The sequence below is a fragment of the Trachurus japonicus genome, chromosome 21, assembly GCF_045865225.1.
Source record: "Trachurus japonicus isolate A0001 chromosome 21, Traja_1.0".
NCBI lineage: Eukaryota > Metazoa > Chordata > Actinopteri > Carangiformes > Carangidae > Trachurus > Trachurus japonicus.
The window spans coordinates 30,556,296-30,574,059 of NC_140927.1; the positions used below are offsets into that span (position 1 = coordinate 30,556,296).

The 17,764-nt window shown below is 39.1% G+C and overlaps 1 protein-coding gene across 8 annotated transcripts in view; it reads right to left on the reverse strand.

Annotated features, from left to right (window-relative positions):
• caska (calcium/calmodulin-dependent serine protein kinase a) overlaps nucleotides 1-17,764 on the reverse strand; it is a 211,098-nt gene that overhangs the window by 100,726 nt on the left and 92,608 nt on the right. For all 8 annotated transcript variants that reach the window (XM_085766078.1, XM_085766077.1, XM_085766086.1 and 5 more), the window contains exons 3-5: nucleotides 13,511-13,616; nucleotides 5,552-5,629; nucleotides 5,380-5,452 (exon numbers count right to left, since the gene is read on the reverse strand). In XM_085766078.1, the coding sequence (XP_085622204.1) occupies nucleotides 5,380-5,452; nucleotides 5,552-5,629; nucleotides 13,511-13,616 (257 nt within the window). The remainder of the gene's footprint in view (nucleotides 1-5,379; nucleotides 5,453-5,551; nucleotides 5,630-13,510; nucleotides 13,617-17,764) is intronic.

The window sequence follows — 17,764 nt, forward strand, 5'->3', positions numbered from 1 at the left end:
CAGCGAGCGGGGGGTGGGGTGCAACATATTGTCACGTGTTTTGCCTCGTGCTGACGGACCACTTGTTTACATAGAGGCTTGTTTATGCCGTTCCGTGCAGCGGCTGTCGTCCGTCTGCCGTCTGCCCAATTTCAGGTGAATGCAGCATGAAAAATACGACTGAGTTGCTTGAGATATACAACCGCAACGCTAGATGGGAGGAATTCTTACACAATGTACCTTTAAATTTTATGACCGTTACATTTTTTCTGACTATTTTATTCCTATTGTTTTGCAGCTGTGAGAACAAAAAACATAGCAAATATTTCTACAATTTTTTAGTAGAAAAATCAATATTTTGAGGTAGTTTCTGCATAAAAATGCCATTTGATTACATTTCTAGCAAGAAATATATATTTTATTTTCATAATATTCGCTCACTGAACGTACATAATCATTCGCTTGCTTGTTGTTTTTTCAAATCTGGCCAGAATAATTCAAAACGGCAATGTTTTCTGTAAGGAAAAATACATACTGTACATCAACGAATAATACAAAACAATAATAATGAATGAGATAATGAGAAAAAGAAGGAGAAGGAGGGGAAAAAAAAGAAAAACATGACAATAAGTGTCTTGTTATGTTTGATGGTACATGGTTTGACTGATGAGGTACTTTTTGAGAGCCTTTTTAAAGAAGCAGTTGTAAAGAAAGCAGTGTGGAGATTGGAAGAGTTTCCTGTCTGGTAGCTACAGTATGGACTTGGTTGATTTGTGTTCGCATCAAAAGTTTCTCTGTGTTTACGGATTCCTGAGGTCGCTCCACTCACACACACACACACACACACACACACACACACACACACACACACACACACACACAATGTCAGGATCAAACACACGGCATCGCTACGACTTCAAACCGCTGAAGCACAAACACTCTGAGTATATGTGTGTGTTCACCTTCACACCGTCCTCTCAGAAACACGTGAGATCAAACCAGAGACACGTATATGAAACCTGGTGCATAGAAACAGAAACACACAGACACACACACCTGCGCTGGCGTCACAGGTGTGTGTCTGTGGTGGAGATACGGTGATTTATGAACAACAGCTTTAAATTAATTCAGTGACTTTCATGCATGAGAAGACGAAGAAGAAGACGAGGAGGAAGAGGAAGAAGTGGCAGCGGCTGATCCATATTCAACAAGGACGACGAAGGCTGTCAGCGCTCTGTGTGTGTGTGTGTGTGTGTGTGTGTGTGTGTGTGTGTGTGTGTGTGTGTGTGTGTGTGTGTGTGTGTGTGTGTGTCCCCGTGTAAAGGGCGTAAATCTCGGACAGTAACATCTGATAAGCTGCAGCTACAGTCGCTGCTCAGTGGTGATAATGGAAGTGAACGAACGCCACCGTGGAGTCGGACCAATGTCAACGCTGCACACACACACACACACACACACACACACACACACACACACACACACACACACACACACACTTTCCACACACACTCACACACACTTTCACTCTGACACTGTAAATTCTCCAATACAGTGGTTCTCAAAGTGTGGTCCAAGGACCCACCAGGGGTCCTTGACAGGGCTCTAGGGGGTCCCCGACTTTTTCTTTATTTTACCACTTTTTTCTAGAATTTTTTTCTTTTAAAGATATTTTTACCACTTTTTTATTATTATTATTATTATTATTATTATTATTTAGAAACTTTACCACTTTTTTCTAGAATTTTTTCCCCAAATTTTTTAATATTTTTTACCACTTTTTTTTTTTGAAATTTTACCACTTTTTCCTAGAATTTTTAAAAGCTTTTTTTAAAGATATTTTTACCACTTTTTTATTATTGTTATTTAGAAATTATATCACTTTTTTCTAGAATTTTTTCAAATTTCTTTTTTTTTAGATATTTTTACCATCTTTTTTTTAATTTTTTAAATAATTTTACCACTTTTGTCTAGAATTTTTTCAAATTTTTTATTTTATTTTTTTAGATATTTTTTACCACTTTTTTTTTTTTTTTTTGCAATTTTACCACCATTCAGCTTGGATGGATCTGATCAGATATCAGCACAAGGGCCCAATCGATAATCAATCAATAATCAGAGAGAAATTGAAATTAAATTAAACTACAAATCTTAAATAACTGTGTTTTATTTTGTGTTAAACTGAGTATAAAACAACATGATGATGACGGTCATGTTACCATGATGTCACAACTTCCTCAGTGGGGTTAACCACCAAAACCACCGGCAGCGAGCGCGAATGATGATAAGTTAGCATCGTGTGTGTGTGTGTGTGTGTGTGTGTGTGTGTGTGTGTGTGTGTGTGTGTGTGTGTGTGTGTGAGCTGATTTAACAACCAGACTCTCAGATCAGACTAACGAACGTTGTGATGTCACAGTGAAGTCGACCTCTGACCTTTTTCGCTCTCGTCTCACAAATCTGCATCTGCACTTAGAAACGTGTTCATCGGGCCTCGGTGACCTTCGACCCCATCTGAAGATGCTGCTGCTACGAGTGTTGCTATGGAAACCCGGTCTCTCCGTGTGTCGACAGATGTTACTTTGGACACGGACGCTGCTTCCATCGAGTCTGATCAATTAACGAGCCGCTAATTAGCAACAACTCTGACCCGGCCCCGCCAAAATAAAAGCACAACAAAGTTTAAAAAGTTATTAAGCCAATTAATTTTTTTTAAACTGATCACAACAACATGTTAGAAGCAGGAAAAATAATGATTAATTATCTAAATATTGATTGATCGGACGTTTTATTCTGATGATTAAAAAAACAAACCAAAAAGAAAAGTGAAGCTCTGATGTTTCTAATGTTTTCAACTCCTGTGTGTGTGTGAAATGTTGCAGGAGGAAGTGTTTTCTCTCATTTCTGGTCATGCCCACGTGCAATATCTACACACACACACGCGCGCACGCACACACACACACACACACACACACACACACACACACACACATGCATGTACACACCTACAGCTGTATCATCATGAACTCACACAAAGACAATGAGCTGAGCCGGTGATTCAGTCGACCGGAGAACTGTGATGACTAATACCTGAGGGGTGTGTGTGTGTGTGTGTGTGTGTGTGTGTGTCTGTGTGTGTGTGTGTGTGTGTGTGTGTGTGTGTGTGTGTGTGTGTGTGTGTGTGTGTGTGTGTGTGTGTGTAATCCACAGGCTGGGGGCTCTGACTCTGACTGGTAATATAATACACATTATGAGTCTCTGGAAAAAGGCAATAAAACCCAGATAAAAGGAAAGCAGCCGCTCTGTGAGTATCACACACACTGAGCCATTAGAGTCACACTGGGTGTGTGTGTGTGTGTGTGTGTGTGTGTGTGTGTGTGTGTGTGTGTGTTGTCATCATCATCATAATGAGAGCTGGTTAAAAAAAAGCTCAAACACTGACACACACACATCAGAAATCAAAGAGCAGCTCCACCTACAGGAGGAGGACGACACTGCAGCAGCAGAGATTTTAACAACCAAGAAACCAAAGTCCAAAATAAAGAAGATGTTAAAGGGATAGCTCAACATTTTGGCAAATTGGCCCATTGCCATAATCCCTATAGTCATAGCAGTAGGTTCGTTACCTTTAATTGTCGGTGCAAGCTATTTTTAGAACGGTGAGAGACCGCAGAGCCGTGAGCTACTCAGAGCTACGCTACGGAGGCTCATTATGGGATTTCTTGGTTTCCCTTCATCAAACTCATCAAATACACAATCCAACAACTCCACAACGCTCTGGTGGACAAGTTGTGACCTGCACATTCACCACGCTATGAGATAATAACACAACGTTACCAGACAGAGTTGTTTTAGAGGGAAATACAGAGACTGCTTGATGAAAAACTGTCCCTGAAGGCAACGCGCATCAGCGGTTTTGCATGAATTTACCTCTGTCCCTTTAATGTTTCATCGTTCCCTGACGATGAGGTTTAAAGATTCTCCGTTATAATTATAAATAAGATTTAATTGAATAAACTCCAGGACTCATTCAGGGTTCAAACTAAATGAATATTGTCAATATCAGTTGTTTCCTCAATGAATCGATGAATGAGTCGATAAAAAGTCAGATGAACGACTGTTAAAACTAAAAATTGACATCTCACTATTATAGATATTATAGATTATAGATATGATATCTCACACTATCAGTTATTTCTCCGTCAACTGTCTGATGCAGCTGTAGATTAATATTCATCTGTAAAAACAAATTGTTCTTATGTTCTCTATTATCAGTTCATTTAATCTGCCAAATGTTTTCTCAATGAATCAATTCATGATTTAATTTAATAGTAAAATGAAAAAAAGTCTGAGCATCTTCAAATATCTTATTAAGTCTGATCAACAAAGATATAAATCAATAATCTAATGATGTAAAATCAGATCAAACAGAGAAAACAAATCACAAATCTTCAGTTTAAATCCCATTTTTATGATAAATTAAGAAAACAGTCGTCGACTGCTTGGCTGTTGATCGACTCACTGATCGACTCGTCTCTTCAGCTCAGAACACTTTCAGGTTTTTAATTTCTCTTCAGCCTGAACCTGAACTGAACTGAACAACCGTCCTTTCACTTCCTCCTTCTACGTCTGAAGTCTATTTCCATCGGTCAACAACACGCTGCGTCAACTCAGGTGTTCGGCTAAAATTATTCTGCTCTGAATTCTGTGAAATCTATTAAAGGGGTCGTAGCAGCTGTACTGTGTGTTTGTATATTATATATATATATATATATGTGTATGTACTAGGGTTGCAAAGGGGCGGACAATTTCCAGTAAATTTCTGGTAAATTTCCAGAAACTTTCCATTGGAAGTTAAGATGGGAAATTTTTGAAATATTCCAAATTGAAAACTTTCCATGGGAATTTATGGGAATTATTGGCAATTTATGAGAATAAACTGGAAATTGGGGGTAATTTAAACAAACTGTATCATATCCAAACATAAATGTAAATTTTGTTTTGTCATAAGCAGACATCCATGCAAAATAATACAATTAAAAAACATGACATTTCAACAGACTTATTTGTGAGTAGAACTTTAATTCCACCCATGACCCTAGTGCAGGATAAGCGGTATAGAAAATGAAAATGAATGAATGAATAGAACTTTAATTCTTGTATGAACAATCAATTCTTTTACTGAACAACAAAAACATGAATGTTGAGTAAAATACTACTAATTACTTATTAAGGGCCAACCTTCAAAATTGTAAATTTCGTATTTTTTCCTGTTTATTCCCATATATTCCTGTTAATTCCCATATATTCCCTTTAATTAAATAGTTTCCAACTTTGAAAATTCCCGATATTTTGCAACCCTAGTATGTGTGCAGTGTGTGGTGCAGCGTCAGGTGAGAGACGAACCTTGACGTCGCGGTGGATGACGTTGTTGTCGTGGCAGTACCGCAGCGCCTCCAGGATCTGTCTCATGTAGTGACTGAGGAGGGAAAACAAAATAAAAATGAATAAATCAGAAAATAAAGAACAAGAGGAGGAGAAAACAAACAAAAAAAACACTCAGGTGAACAACACTCACCTGGCCACAGCTTCACTGTAGACGAAGCCGGCGTCCGCTCTCTTCACGATCTCAAAACACAGGTCTGCTCCGTCCATACTGAGAGAGACAGAGAGAGAAAGAAAACAGTTTAGACCAAGGGGGCAGTTGTCGGTCTGAGAAGTGAAGCTCACTTCCGCGTTCAAAAAACTGCAATCCCCTCGGCTTCCTCTGGGGGCTGGTGTCAGAAGGGAGCATTCCCCATAAACCCTCATGTTAAAATCGCCGACTTTACATCCTCAGTAAACATGTTAAAAGCCTGGTGTCAGAACGTTTTTTCGTCTCAACCGATAGTTTCTACCCCCGCACACACTCTGAGGGGGGTGAATTTTTTTTTAACTCTACCGTTTTACTGTTATTAGGTTAAAACTCTGGCCAATTAGGGCGCGGAAACGTTGAGTGACAGGTCCGAGCAGCTCCGTGGACAGCTGCTTCGAGGCCAGTGGGCGGGTTCTCGGCCGGCCAATCCAACATGGCGCTGTTCAGGCCGCCATATTTGAGTCACAAAAACGACTCCCCAAAACCAATGGGTGACGTCACGGATGCTACGTCCATTCTTTTTACAGTCTATGGTTTAGACCAGTGTTACTCATTGCGCGGCTTGTCAAGCTATAATTGGTGGCTCGCTCGGTAGCTTCCTATGTGGTAACACAGCCAATACATTTTTTCAAATGTGCTACATAAACATACAACACTGCACTACAAAAACGCAAACATCCGAATCTACTTCTCCCTTCACCCAAATAATGAAGGTGAAAGGAAGTATTTTTGGTGATCCCTAAAGGGGGCATTGTGAAACCTGGCAACGCAGCCCGCAAGCCATGTGGCATTGTTTACAACACTTGACCGCAGCGCACGTTTGCAGGCAGCTAGGCTCCGTATAGCTACGTTAGCTCCGCTAGCCAGCGTGATGGACCGTTTTTAACAAGAAAAAGGAGAGAAACCAGCTCAAACACCAGACGGACAGACACACAGTGTTGTAACGAATAGTGGAGTGGGTGAGGAAAATGAGTCTGAGGAAGCAGCAAACAAAAATCAGCAGGAAGACACCAGAGAGGGGATGAAGGCAAACGGTGTAGGCTACCCAGTAAGAAACGAAAAAAATAGGAAGCACAAGATGAGCACAGAAAATTTCAAGACAAGTGGGCAGACAAATTTTTATTTGTTCGGCATGAACCCTCTGTGTTTAATATGCAACAAACCCTCACTGTGATTGACAACAAACTACATTAAGAAAGTCAAGGACATGCATGGCCAGCTTCCCCTCATCCCAGTATTAAGGTAAATATGGTCTTAATGGTCTTAATGGTCTCTTGTTGTTTCTTTTTTGGTGGGATTTAGTATATGTAGAAATGCACATTTGCAAAAGTGACTTAGTATGTTGTCGCAAAAGTGGCTCTCCCCATGATTTTGCTCTGCTTGTGAAAAAAAATAGTGAGGATCACTGGTTTAGACACTAAAGAGTTTAAATGATTTGACGAGAGAAAATGTGATGTGACTCCAAAACTGATGCAAACAAACTAGTTTTGGTGCAGAACTTCTCTCTGTTTGTCTCCAGCTGAGATGAACTCGCTCTTTCTCTGCCCGTGTTTTGTTTTTCTCACACAGATAAATAAAGTTATTTTGAGCCGGAGTCGAGGTCGACGACAGAGAAACCGTCTGTGAGGACAGACTGAGTCGCTGCATCATCACAGCTCCGTCCTGCTGCCACGGCAACAACCTGCAGAGTCCTGGTTGGACCCGGACGGTCTGCAGGAAAACTCTCTAAAAAATAATATCTGGTTTGCATCGTAGAGAAAAAACTCAACATGTCAGGAGGAGAAAGAGGTCAAACTTCTTCATTTAGACCTGAATATTATTGGTCTGTGCTGTTCTGGGGTTTAGTTGGGATTTGATCACATTTGATCTCATCTAATCAGAAAGATTGCATAATAAAATACTAATAATGAAGTGTTTGAACAAACACACTGCAAAAACTCAAAATCTTACCAAGAATATTTATCTTATTTCTAGTCAAAATGTCATTTCTAGTCAAAACTAATCTCATTCTACTTGCAATAAAAATTTGCTTGTTTTTAGACATGTTTTTTTTTTTACTTATTTCAAGTCTATTTTCATTTGAATTAAGTAGAAAAATCTGATAGTGGAGCAAGTTTTTCTTCCTTATTACAAGCACAAAAAACTTCCTTTCACTGGCAGATTTTTCTACTTATTTCAAGTGAAAATGTGTTTGAAACAAAAATTATCTAAACAAGTTAATTTTTAGGTGATGAGTCTTATTTCAAGTGGAAAGAGATTAGTTTTGACTAGAAATGAGACATTTTGACAAGAAATAAGACAAATATTCTTGGAAAGATTTTGAGTTTTTGCAGTGTATTAGACTGTATCCACACTCAAGATGCGTTCAGGTACCGAAAAGTGGAACCGTTTGACTTCACGTGAATCGGTACTTAGGTGGGAATTCGGTCTGTACCAATAAAAGTACAGAGTTCGGTCGGTGCCCATCCCTGGTGTCAGGACTTGTAGGATTTGAGCTGATACAGTGTATTTAAAGGTCCCAAATTACGCTGTTTTTCAACCATTTCACATGGGTGTAAGTTGTCCAAAGTTGTCCTAACCATATGTATTCCTAGTGTATTGTCCCCAAATCAATCTGCAGCTCTACATCTCAGTAATCTAAAAGTGTCTCTCCAGAGCTCTGCTGAGAATGAGCCGTTTCTGTGTCTGCACCTTGAAATGCAAATAAGATGTGTAAACCACGTCCACTCCACAGCCGTCATGGGGGGGAGATGCCAGTGTTGACATTGGGACAGGGGTCGGGCATTGATTTCCGGGAAAAAAAAAAGTTTCTGAGACTCTCATCTTGTCTGAAAAAATGTAAATGTCCCTTTTTTACTGTGGCAGAAGGAGATAGCCTACATGGACTCCTACAGCCATCAGAAAGTTCTGTGTGAAACTGTCAAATAAAAAAACAAGTGAAACTGAGGAGCAGCACAAACTGTGCACTGTTGTACGGACTGATGAGAAGCTACCGGGCGGAGCTCACGTTTTTCCAGACTGGTCCAGGGGGAGGATAAGGAAGTAGTTTGGAGACACGATCTCAAAAAAGTGTAGCAATCAATTAAGGGAGTGAACGGACTTGTTTCACCTCCAGGCGTCATAGAAAGGTATGTGCATATCTGTCTGTGGAGTGAAACTTTGGAATAGCTTTACCAGAAGATATTAAAGATAGTAAAAATGTTGCCCATTTAAAAATAATATTTTTGAAAAATACAAAATTGAAAATGTTAAGAGCAACAAAGGGAAATAATTAACTTAATTTTGCAACAAACATGAAGTTTTCTTGTTTGTTTGACTGTTTTTTAGCGTATGTTTGTAGTTGAGGATTGATATGGGTTGTGTAATGTAACCGTGGAAATTTCGACCTGTTTTGTTTTTGAGATGTGAAGGTTTGTGGATATATGATGGCCGGTGGGGGACGTACTGTGTGTAGGTATACGTATGTATGTGTGTATGTGTGTATGCATATGCGCCATTTCGATCAGACTGCTTATGGTTTTTATAATGAAATGAAACGAGGGTGCGGCAGCTATCAGCTTTGTTTCAGCCACAACCCTTTTTGACCAGCTACTGTATATAGTGCTTGTTACTACCTTGAATTTGTTTTGTTGAAATTTTGACGCTGTGATCGAAATAAAACATTCATTCATTCATTCATTCATTCAAGAAAGTGGATTTTGCATAATATGGGCCCTTTAAATGAGTGCAGTGAGTCTGAGCTCTGGAGGTTTCCCATGATGCCTTGTGTTTTAAATCTCCAGCTGATTGGTGGTTCTCCTCCTTCTCCTCCTCCTCCTCCTCCTCCTCCTCCTCCTCCTCCTCCTCCTCCTCCTCCTCCTCCTCCTCCTCCTCCTCCTCCTCCTCCTCCTCCTCCTCCTCCTCCTCCTCCTCCTCCTCCTCCTCCTCCTCCTCCTGCTGCACCAGTGAACCGGTCTGGTTTCTTGTCTCTGCACTGGGACAACGACATGAAGCCGTCTGTGTTTGTTTATCCACTCGTTACCGTCGTCTCTCAGAGGAACGCCGCCGCTGCTGCTGCTCCGTCTCAGATCCACCTGCCAGTCCCAAAACAAACCAGCTCCCCCAAAAAAAAATAAATCTAAAAAATAAAAATATTTTCAGAAAGCCCCTGTGGAAATCCCTTTCAACGGAGCTCACGTGTCTTTTTTTTTTTCCTTGAGAGTTTTCCACCGAGCCGTGTGATAGGACGACGCAGAGCGGAGCAAAGCAGAGCAGAGCGAGCGCTTCTGCTGCTTCTCCTTCTTCTCCTTCTTCTTCTCCGGTTCAGCGATAACAGAATTAAACGATAAAGGAATTAGTTCTGGAAGAAGAGGAGCGATGAAGATACAGAGGAGGAGGAGGAGGAGGAGCTGGAGGTAGCAGCAAGTGTGAAATCTTAATCTCATCTCTTTGCCTCCATATGTACAGAGGAGCACTCACTCTCTCCCCCCTTTTTTCTCCCCCCATCTACCCCCTCCCCTCCCTCCTCCCTCTTCTCCTCAGCTAATAAGCTTTTTCATATCAGCTCAGATTATATAAAACCACCTCAGGGTTTGTTTCCTCTCCGTCCTGCCACACTGCAAAAACTCAAAATCTTACCAAGAATATTTGTCTTATTTCTAGTCAAAATGTCATTTCTAGTCAAAACAAATCTCATTATACTTAAAATAAGACTCATCACATAAAAAGTAGCTTGTTTTTAGACACTTTTTACTTCTTTCAAGCTGATTTTCACTTGAAATAAGTAGAAAAATCTGACAGGAACAAGTTTTTCTTTCTTATTACAAGCACAAAAAACTGCTTCCACTGGCAGATTTTTCTACTTATTTCAACTAAAAATGTGTTTGAAACAAGTGAAAATTATCTAAAAACAAGTTAATTTTTAAGTGATGAGTCTTATTTTAAGTGGAAAGAGATTAGGTTTGACTAGAAATGAGACAAATATTCTTGGAAAGATTTGGAGTTTTTGCAGTGCAGAGCTGCAGCCTCGTTCCTCCTCTTGAGTGTTGATTGTTATATTGTAACTAACTTACCTATATGGTATATATGGTATATACAGCTCTGGAAAAAAAATTAAGAGACTACTCCCAAAATGATCAGTTTCTCTGGTTTTACTATTTATAGGTATGTGTTTGAGTAAAATTCATTTTTTTTGTTTTGTTTTATTCTATCAACTACCGACAACATTTCTCCCAAAATTGAAAAAAAAAGTATCGTCATTTAGAGCTTTTATTGGCTGAAAATGACTAAACTAGTCTAAATAACAAAAAATATCAAGTCTTTTCAGACCTTGAATAATGATAATGCAAAGAAAACATGTTCATATTTATTCCTAAACAACAGAGCAAGAATATTTTAACTCAGGAAGAGTTTATAAATCAGTTTTTGTGGGATAATGTCAATGTTTAATCCCAGCAGTGGTTTTTATTTATAATCTTCCTATAAAACCAGATGTGGTTCAGGTGATCGATGACCTCATCAGTGTCTCATTAAGTAGAATGAGTTGTGTTTGTGTTGGTGTTTAAAAAAGAAAAGAGAAGAATGACTGTCATACATGTAGAGATGCTTTTAAGAAACATTTGTGAAAGTGGTCTCTTATTTTTTTCCAGAGCTGTATATATATATTTATAAGGATATATGTAGTATATTTTTATTTTTGTAATTATATATTTATATAGATATTTATGAAGTGTATATGTTATGTAGTTATAAGGATATCTGTGCAGTTACAAACCGAAGAATAGTTAAAAAGGGGTGGGAAATTAAAAAAGTTTTTTACTTCTTCCTCCTTTTTCGAACAATGTGCGGTGTTTTGTTATGTCTTGGCTCTAATTGTATTTTTTCTTTCTTTTCTTTCATTCATTCCTCACTCTCTTCCTCTTTAGATGCATCCACACCTCAGTTTCCCACAGGTACCTCCTCACTGTGTGTGTGTGTGTGTGTGTGTGTGTATTAGAGGATGACTTCCCACTCCCACAGAAAATAATCCCATCCCATCCTGTCCCAATCCCAAACCACCAAACCTTTATCACAATCCCACTTCCATCTGTTTTTTGAAAAGTGTCTTCAGTTTGATCGATGGGTGTTTTTGTTTTACTTTTTTTTCGCCAACTCGCACTTGTCCTATTTGTCATATTTGGTTAAAGAGAGATCACACACATCATGCACGTTGCAGTTTTCCCGGTCATTACAGGACGTAGTACTAATTTCGGATGCAGTGTTGTGAGGTTGAATGAAAACTACAACATGGTGTCTGTGATTTTAAGCGCAAGGCCCTGGGAGAAATGTTCAGAATCAGATATCGGTTTGCAGGGCCGTTGCTAGGAATTCTGGGCCCCCTTAAAGAATACCAAAGTGGGCCCCTCCCCCTAACTTTTCCTTTTTTTTTCTTATTTAGCCTTCTTTGTTTTGATGCTAATGCAGCATTACACTGCAAAAACTCAAGTATCTTAGCAAGAATATTTGTCTTATTTCTAGTCAAAATGTCATTTCTAGTCAAAACAAATATCATTACACTTAAAATAAGACACATCATATTAAAAGTAGCTTGTTTTTAGACACTTTTTTACTTCTTTCAAGCAGATTTTCACTTGGAATAAGTAGAAAAAATCTGATAGTGGAGCAAGTTTTTCTTCCTTATTACAAGCACAAAAAAACTTACTTTCACTGGCAGATTTTTCTATTTATTGTGAATTTAAGTGAAAATGATCTAAAAACAAGTAAATTTTTAGGTGATGAGTCTTATTCTAAGTGGAAAAAGATTAGTTTTGACTAGAAATGAGACATTTGGACAAGAAATAAGACAAATATTCTTGGAAAGATGTTGAGTTTTTACAGTGTTCTATGAGTATTAGTCAGGGTCTTACGCAGAATAAATCAGTCATACAAAGATCAGACTGCTGGGTGTTTTTTATGGGCCCCACTGGGCGCTGGGCCCCTAGAGTTATCATCACCTTTCTCCCCTATACAACGGCCCTGTCGGTTTGTTTAGAAATGAAATGTAATGCATCATGGTTTTCAGACAGTCCCGTCTAATCCCGTTCATTTTGCCGTCATAGATCCCGCTCCCTTCTGCTCCCGTTCATTTTTACTCACGCTCTTTCCCAATCACGTGATTAGAGGTGAAATTGACTCCCATCCCACGGGAGTCACGTGACCCGTGGGGATTCCCGAAAAATGTCATCCTCTAGAGCAGTGGTTCCCAACCTGGGGGGCGGGACCCCCTAAAGGGGGCGCCAAAGATCCAGGGGGGGGGGGGGGGGGGGGCGCGAACCCCACTTGATTTTAAGGGGTTTAATAATTTTAATGTAATTAAAATGTTAAATAAATGAGAAGGCTAAGCATTTAATTCATATATGTGACAAAATCAACTAAATTCAAGGGCCACATTAAACATTTATTTGTGTATTTAAATAGATAAACAAATAAGTTATAAGCCTATATCAATAGATGATTGAATATCAACAGTTTTAAAACATTAAATACATAATATACAGCAGGGCAATATCAGTCACAATGAATTTGAAAAACAGCATGGAACAATGAGAAAAAACCTGTGTAAAATTACAACATATTCTTCAGTACTTGTACTTTTAAAAACACAATTATGTTTTTAAAAGTACAAGTTCTGAAGAAATATGTTGTAATCATACACAAGTTCTCCTGATTGTTTGTTCCATGCTGTTATTAGATTACTGGAATATAATAAAGTATTTCATGTAAAAGAAGTTATGGTGTTCCTTATTTTATTTTATTTCATTTTACATTGGGGGGGGGGGGTCACCAAAGTTTTCAATGGTAAAAATATGGGTCCCTTAAGAAAAAGGTTAGGAACCACTGCTCTACTGTTATGTGTATATATGTGTGTGTGTTGAGACGACTTACAACTCAAACACCATGTAGAGCATCCCGTCTGAGCTGTAGGTCTCCAGCAGCTCCACGATGTGGGGGTGTTTGAGCATGTGGCAGATACTGGCCTCCCTCTTCAGATCTGAGGGGGAGAGAGAAGGGGGGAGAGGGGGAGAGGGAGAGAGAGATTAGCATAAACAGCTACAGGACATCTATATTATACACTGCACATGTGATGAGCTCTGATCGTTCAGCAGCTGAGACCAGATGAGATCTCGTAGAGCAGTAACATGGAGGAATATTATTATTAACATATAAACCATCCATCTACAACAGTAAATGTAACTGTCAGTTTATTGATCATGTTTACACAGATTCATCCAATAAAGTTCAGTTTGAATGTTTTCAAATTCAACTTAAAAAAAAAAAAAAAATTGTGTCACTTGGATGAATATTGTTTTACATCCTGAAGAACTGAAATTATGAGACTGAGACTGAGATTATAAAGGTAGATGTTTGTGTTAAAGCTCCTTCAAAATAAAGGTAGATGTTTGTGTTAAAGCTCCTTCAAAATAAAGGTAGATGTTTGTGTTAAAGCTCCTTCAAAATAAAGGTAGATGTTTGTGTTAAAGCTACTTCAAAATAAAGGTAGATGTCTGTGTTAAAGCTCCTTCAAAATAAAGGTAGATGTCTGTGTTAAAGCTCCTTCAAAATAAAGGTAGATGTTTGTGTCAAAGCTCCTTCAAAATAAAGGTAGATATCTGTGTTAAAGCTCCTTCAAAATAAAGGTAGATGTCTGTGTTAAAGCTCCTTCAAAATAAAGGTAGGCTAGATGTTTGTGTTAAAGCTCCTTCAAAATAAAGGTAGATGTTTGTGTTAAAGCTCCTTCAAAATAAAGGTAGATGTTTGCGTTAAAGCTCCTTCAAAATAAAGGTAGATGTTTGAGCATCAGGCTTCAGGTGCAGAAACAAAGAGCCACAGCCAGTTCAACTTCAACTAAAGACATACAGACGTCTCTCTGACATCATCGTGATGTCACACCTGTGGTTGACACACTGCAGCACCAGAGACAACACACACTACCACACACACACACACACACACACACACACACACACACACACACACACACACACACACACGGTGCAGCAGCAGCAGCATGAGGCTGAGAAAACACGATGACTCATCTGCAGGGAAGACGAGTCTCATATGGAAATCACTGGCAACAGGTTTCTGTGTGTGTGTGTGTGTGTGCTCTGCTTTAGTACAGTGCCCCTGTTTGTTTGTTTGCATCCATCCATCCCATAATTTTCAGGTCCTCTCACTGTTGCCTGGCTACGACGAGGCGTCTACCACTTTAATTGGTTCCTAATGAAGAGGAGGGTTAATGGAGCTGAAAGGAACAATGCAGGCAGACACACACAGACACACACAGACACACACACACAGCCTCGACCAGCAGGAAGAGACTGAACATTTACTTTAGTGCTGATGATACAAATACAATGAAATAAAATAAAAACAAACGTCATCACCTGATCAAACCAATACTAGACCCAATAGACCGAATCTCCTTGTTGTTTACATTCTACTTCCGGGTAGAAAACCAGCACGTAATTTGAATGAGATCAATAGTAACGAACAAGAGTTTATATATCATATTTTTCACGCCCTATCACCGTTTAGACAAATCTGAAATGATTGAAGAAACATTAATATTTCTGTGTGTGTGTTTTGTGTTGCTATGTGTGGTATTTATTCAGTTTAGGGGAATCACAGTGTCTAGAAAGCATCAGTGGCTGCAGCTGACAGGGACAGCTAACGGTAGCTAAGCTAACGGTGGTAGCTAAACTAACGGCGGTAGCTAAGCTAATGGCGGTAGCTAAGCTAACATCAGGACGTCAGCTGTTAAAACCCTCCCGTTGTGGGACACGACATGAAACTACTCCAGTTAGCTCAGTCATGTTGGAACTCAGATATCAGCTGGAGAAAATATTTTTTCATGGACCGTTTATTGAGTCACTGAGTTATTAAAGTTAAACAGGTAGCTAACCGTTAGCCCGGCTAATCTATGATAACCACGACTAATTACAAAAATGTGCACACGTAAATATGTTTGTCCAATCATTGGTTTTATAGACTTTACACACATCAGATTAGTCTAAACGGTGATATAGTGACATGAAAAATTAGATATATAGGCTACAGGAAAACTCTCGTCCGTCACTATTGTTCTCATGCTGGTTTTCTACCCGGAAGTAGTTGTAAACAACAAGGAGATTCATCCTTGTCAATTTATTTCAGGAACAACAACAGGCGACACCATAGGAAAGAAGTGAAGCTTCAAGCAGCTGAGACGACGGTTTCCTCTGGAGGAAACTCTGTGTCCTCGTTCTCGTCCTCCTTCATCATCCTTCATATTCCTCCAACAACTCATCTGCTCTTAATTAAACACCCCTCCTCCTCCTCCTTATCAATACCCTCCCTCCCTCCCTCCCTCCCTTGTTATTCAGCTAAAACACGACCAAACGCAGCAGGTCGGACACGTCTTCATCCTCACACCAGACTGATTGTGACTGTCACAGGGTTTCTGCAGAATTAAAGACATTTTTAGGGCAACACTAAACACAGTTCTTTCATGCACTGATCAATTTTATTTTGAGATTGTGGGGCTATTTTTCTTCCTTTACATGTATTCTCTCTCAGAAAAGTCAAAAGAAATGGTAGAAAATCCACATTAAGGTTTTTTATTTTACTTCATTTTGTCTCTTTCGTCAGTAGATTTCTCCTCAATTCACCACAAGTTAGTCTGACCCACGTCATGTCATGTCATGTCAGGTGTCATTGTAAAGCTCTCTCTCTCCTGAACAATGATATAGGCTCTAAAAATGGTCATCTCCTCCGTATCTGCAACAAATCGTAAAAGTACTATTTACATTAACAATCTATGGAATTTTACAATCCAAGTCTTTAAAGGCCGTTTTCTCAAAAATGAGTTTTTCCTCAGACTCTGAGCTTTAGACACCAAACCTTCCACTTTGATCCCTTTCTATATTCTGAAGGTTTTTACAGAGGGAATTGTTGATATATCATTCAAAGCCTGATTTATACAACATTTTATTCCTAAAAACATGGAGAAATTTGATTTTTTAGGGCTGGTGACAGTATTTTCTCATTTACAAAGTGATAAAAAGAGATATCCAAAATCCTCCTCTGTAAAAACTTCTGATTCTAATATGTCAACAAAATAAAACAAGAATTGTGAAAGTGGCTTTATCTATTGTTCAGATTTCTGTTCTGGAAATGTATGCAAATTAGTGCATATTTAATTAGATATTGCCTCATTTACATATTTAAACATAAAATTTGACAAAACTTGTAATACAAAAAATGCTTGTCTTAATGTGAGTGATAAACTTGAGAAGTTTCATGGTGATATCTGTTAGTAAATTTTTTTCCCTATTCACCTGTAGTGTCTCCCCTTAAATTCCACTGATGCTTTTTAATTATTAAATTACTATTATTTTTATTATCATCATCATTTTACTTATTTATTTTAGGAAAAAAGAAAAAAGCACAAGTGATTCCAGCTGCTTCTTAATGGTTGAGACTTTATGACGGGAGCAGTGAAGCTGTGGGAGGTTGGACAGGTTTTTAATGGACCGGTGTTAATCTGTCCAATAACTGGAGGATCAGTCAGAGCTGAAACTCTCCATCGGGGACTTCAGACATCCCAGAGTTATTCAGGATTATATGAGATGTGTTTAACTCATTGAGTGCCGCGCTCCTTTCCAAAGTTTTAGTCAAGTGTACCGGCAAATTAGACCATATTTGACTTTTTATTTTAGAGCCATAGTGTATTCTATATTATTGCCACCAACACATACTGTAGCTCATTTGAAAGGTTTAATTTTATCCTTCAAATGGCCACAAACCGTTTGTTTCTACGTGCCTCCGTTCCTGAGAAAAGTCAAGCTAAACATGGCTGGGTTTCACCAAAATCCCTCCTTTTTTTCTAGAAAAGGAGATAGAGCGTCTTTTATGAAAGGTGCTCTGTTTGTGCCTGTCGCTCTTCTGACACTCGCATTTCTGGATCAAAGGGCTCGTATAAGATAAATATACACAACAATTGTTGTTCTATTCACAAAACCACCATCGGGGGCGGGGGGGCGCCACTAAACAACAATAACACAGACGCACCGTGCCGTGTCACAGCCTCTCGCCGCGGAACGTGAGGGTCTGTCGGCCACAGCGGCTCGCGAACACCGGTCCCGCCGGTGGTCACGGTCC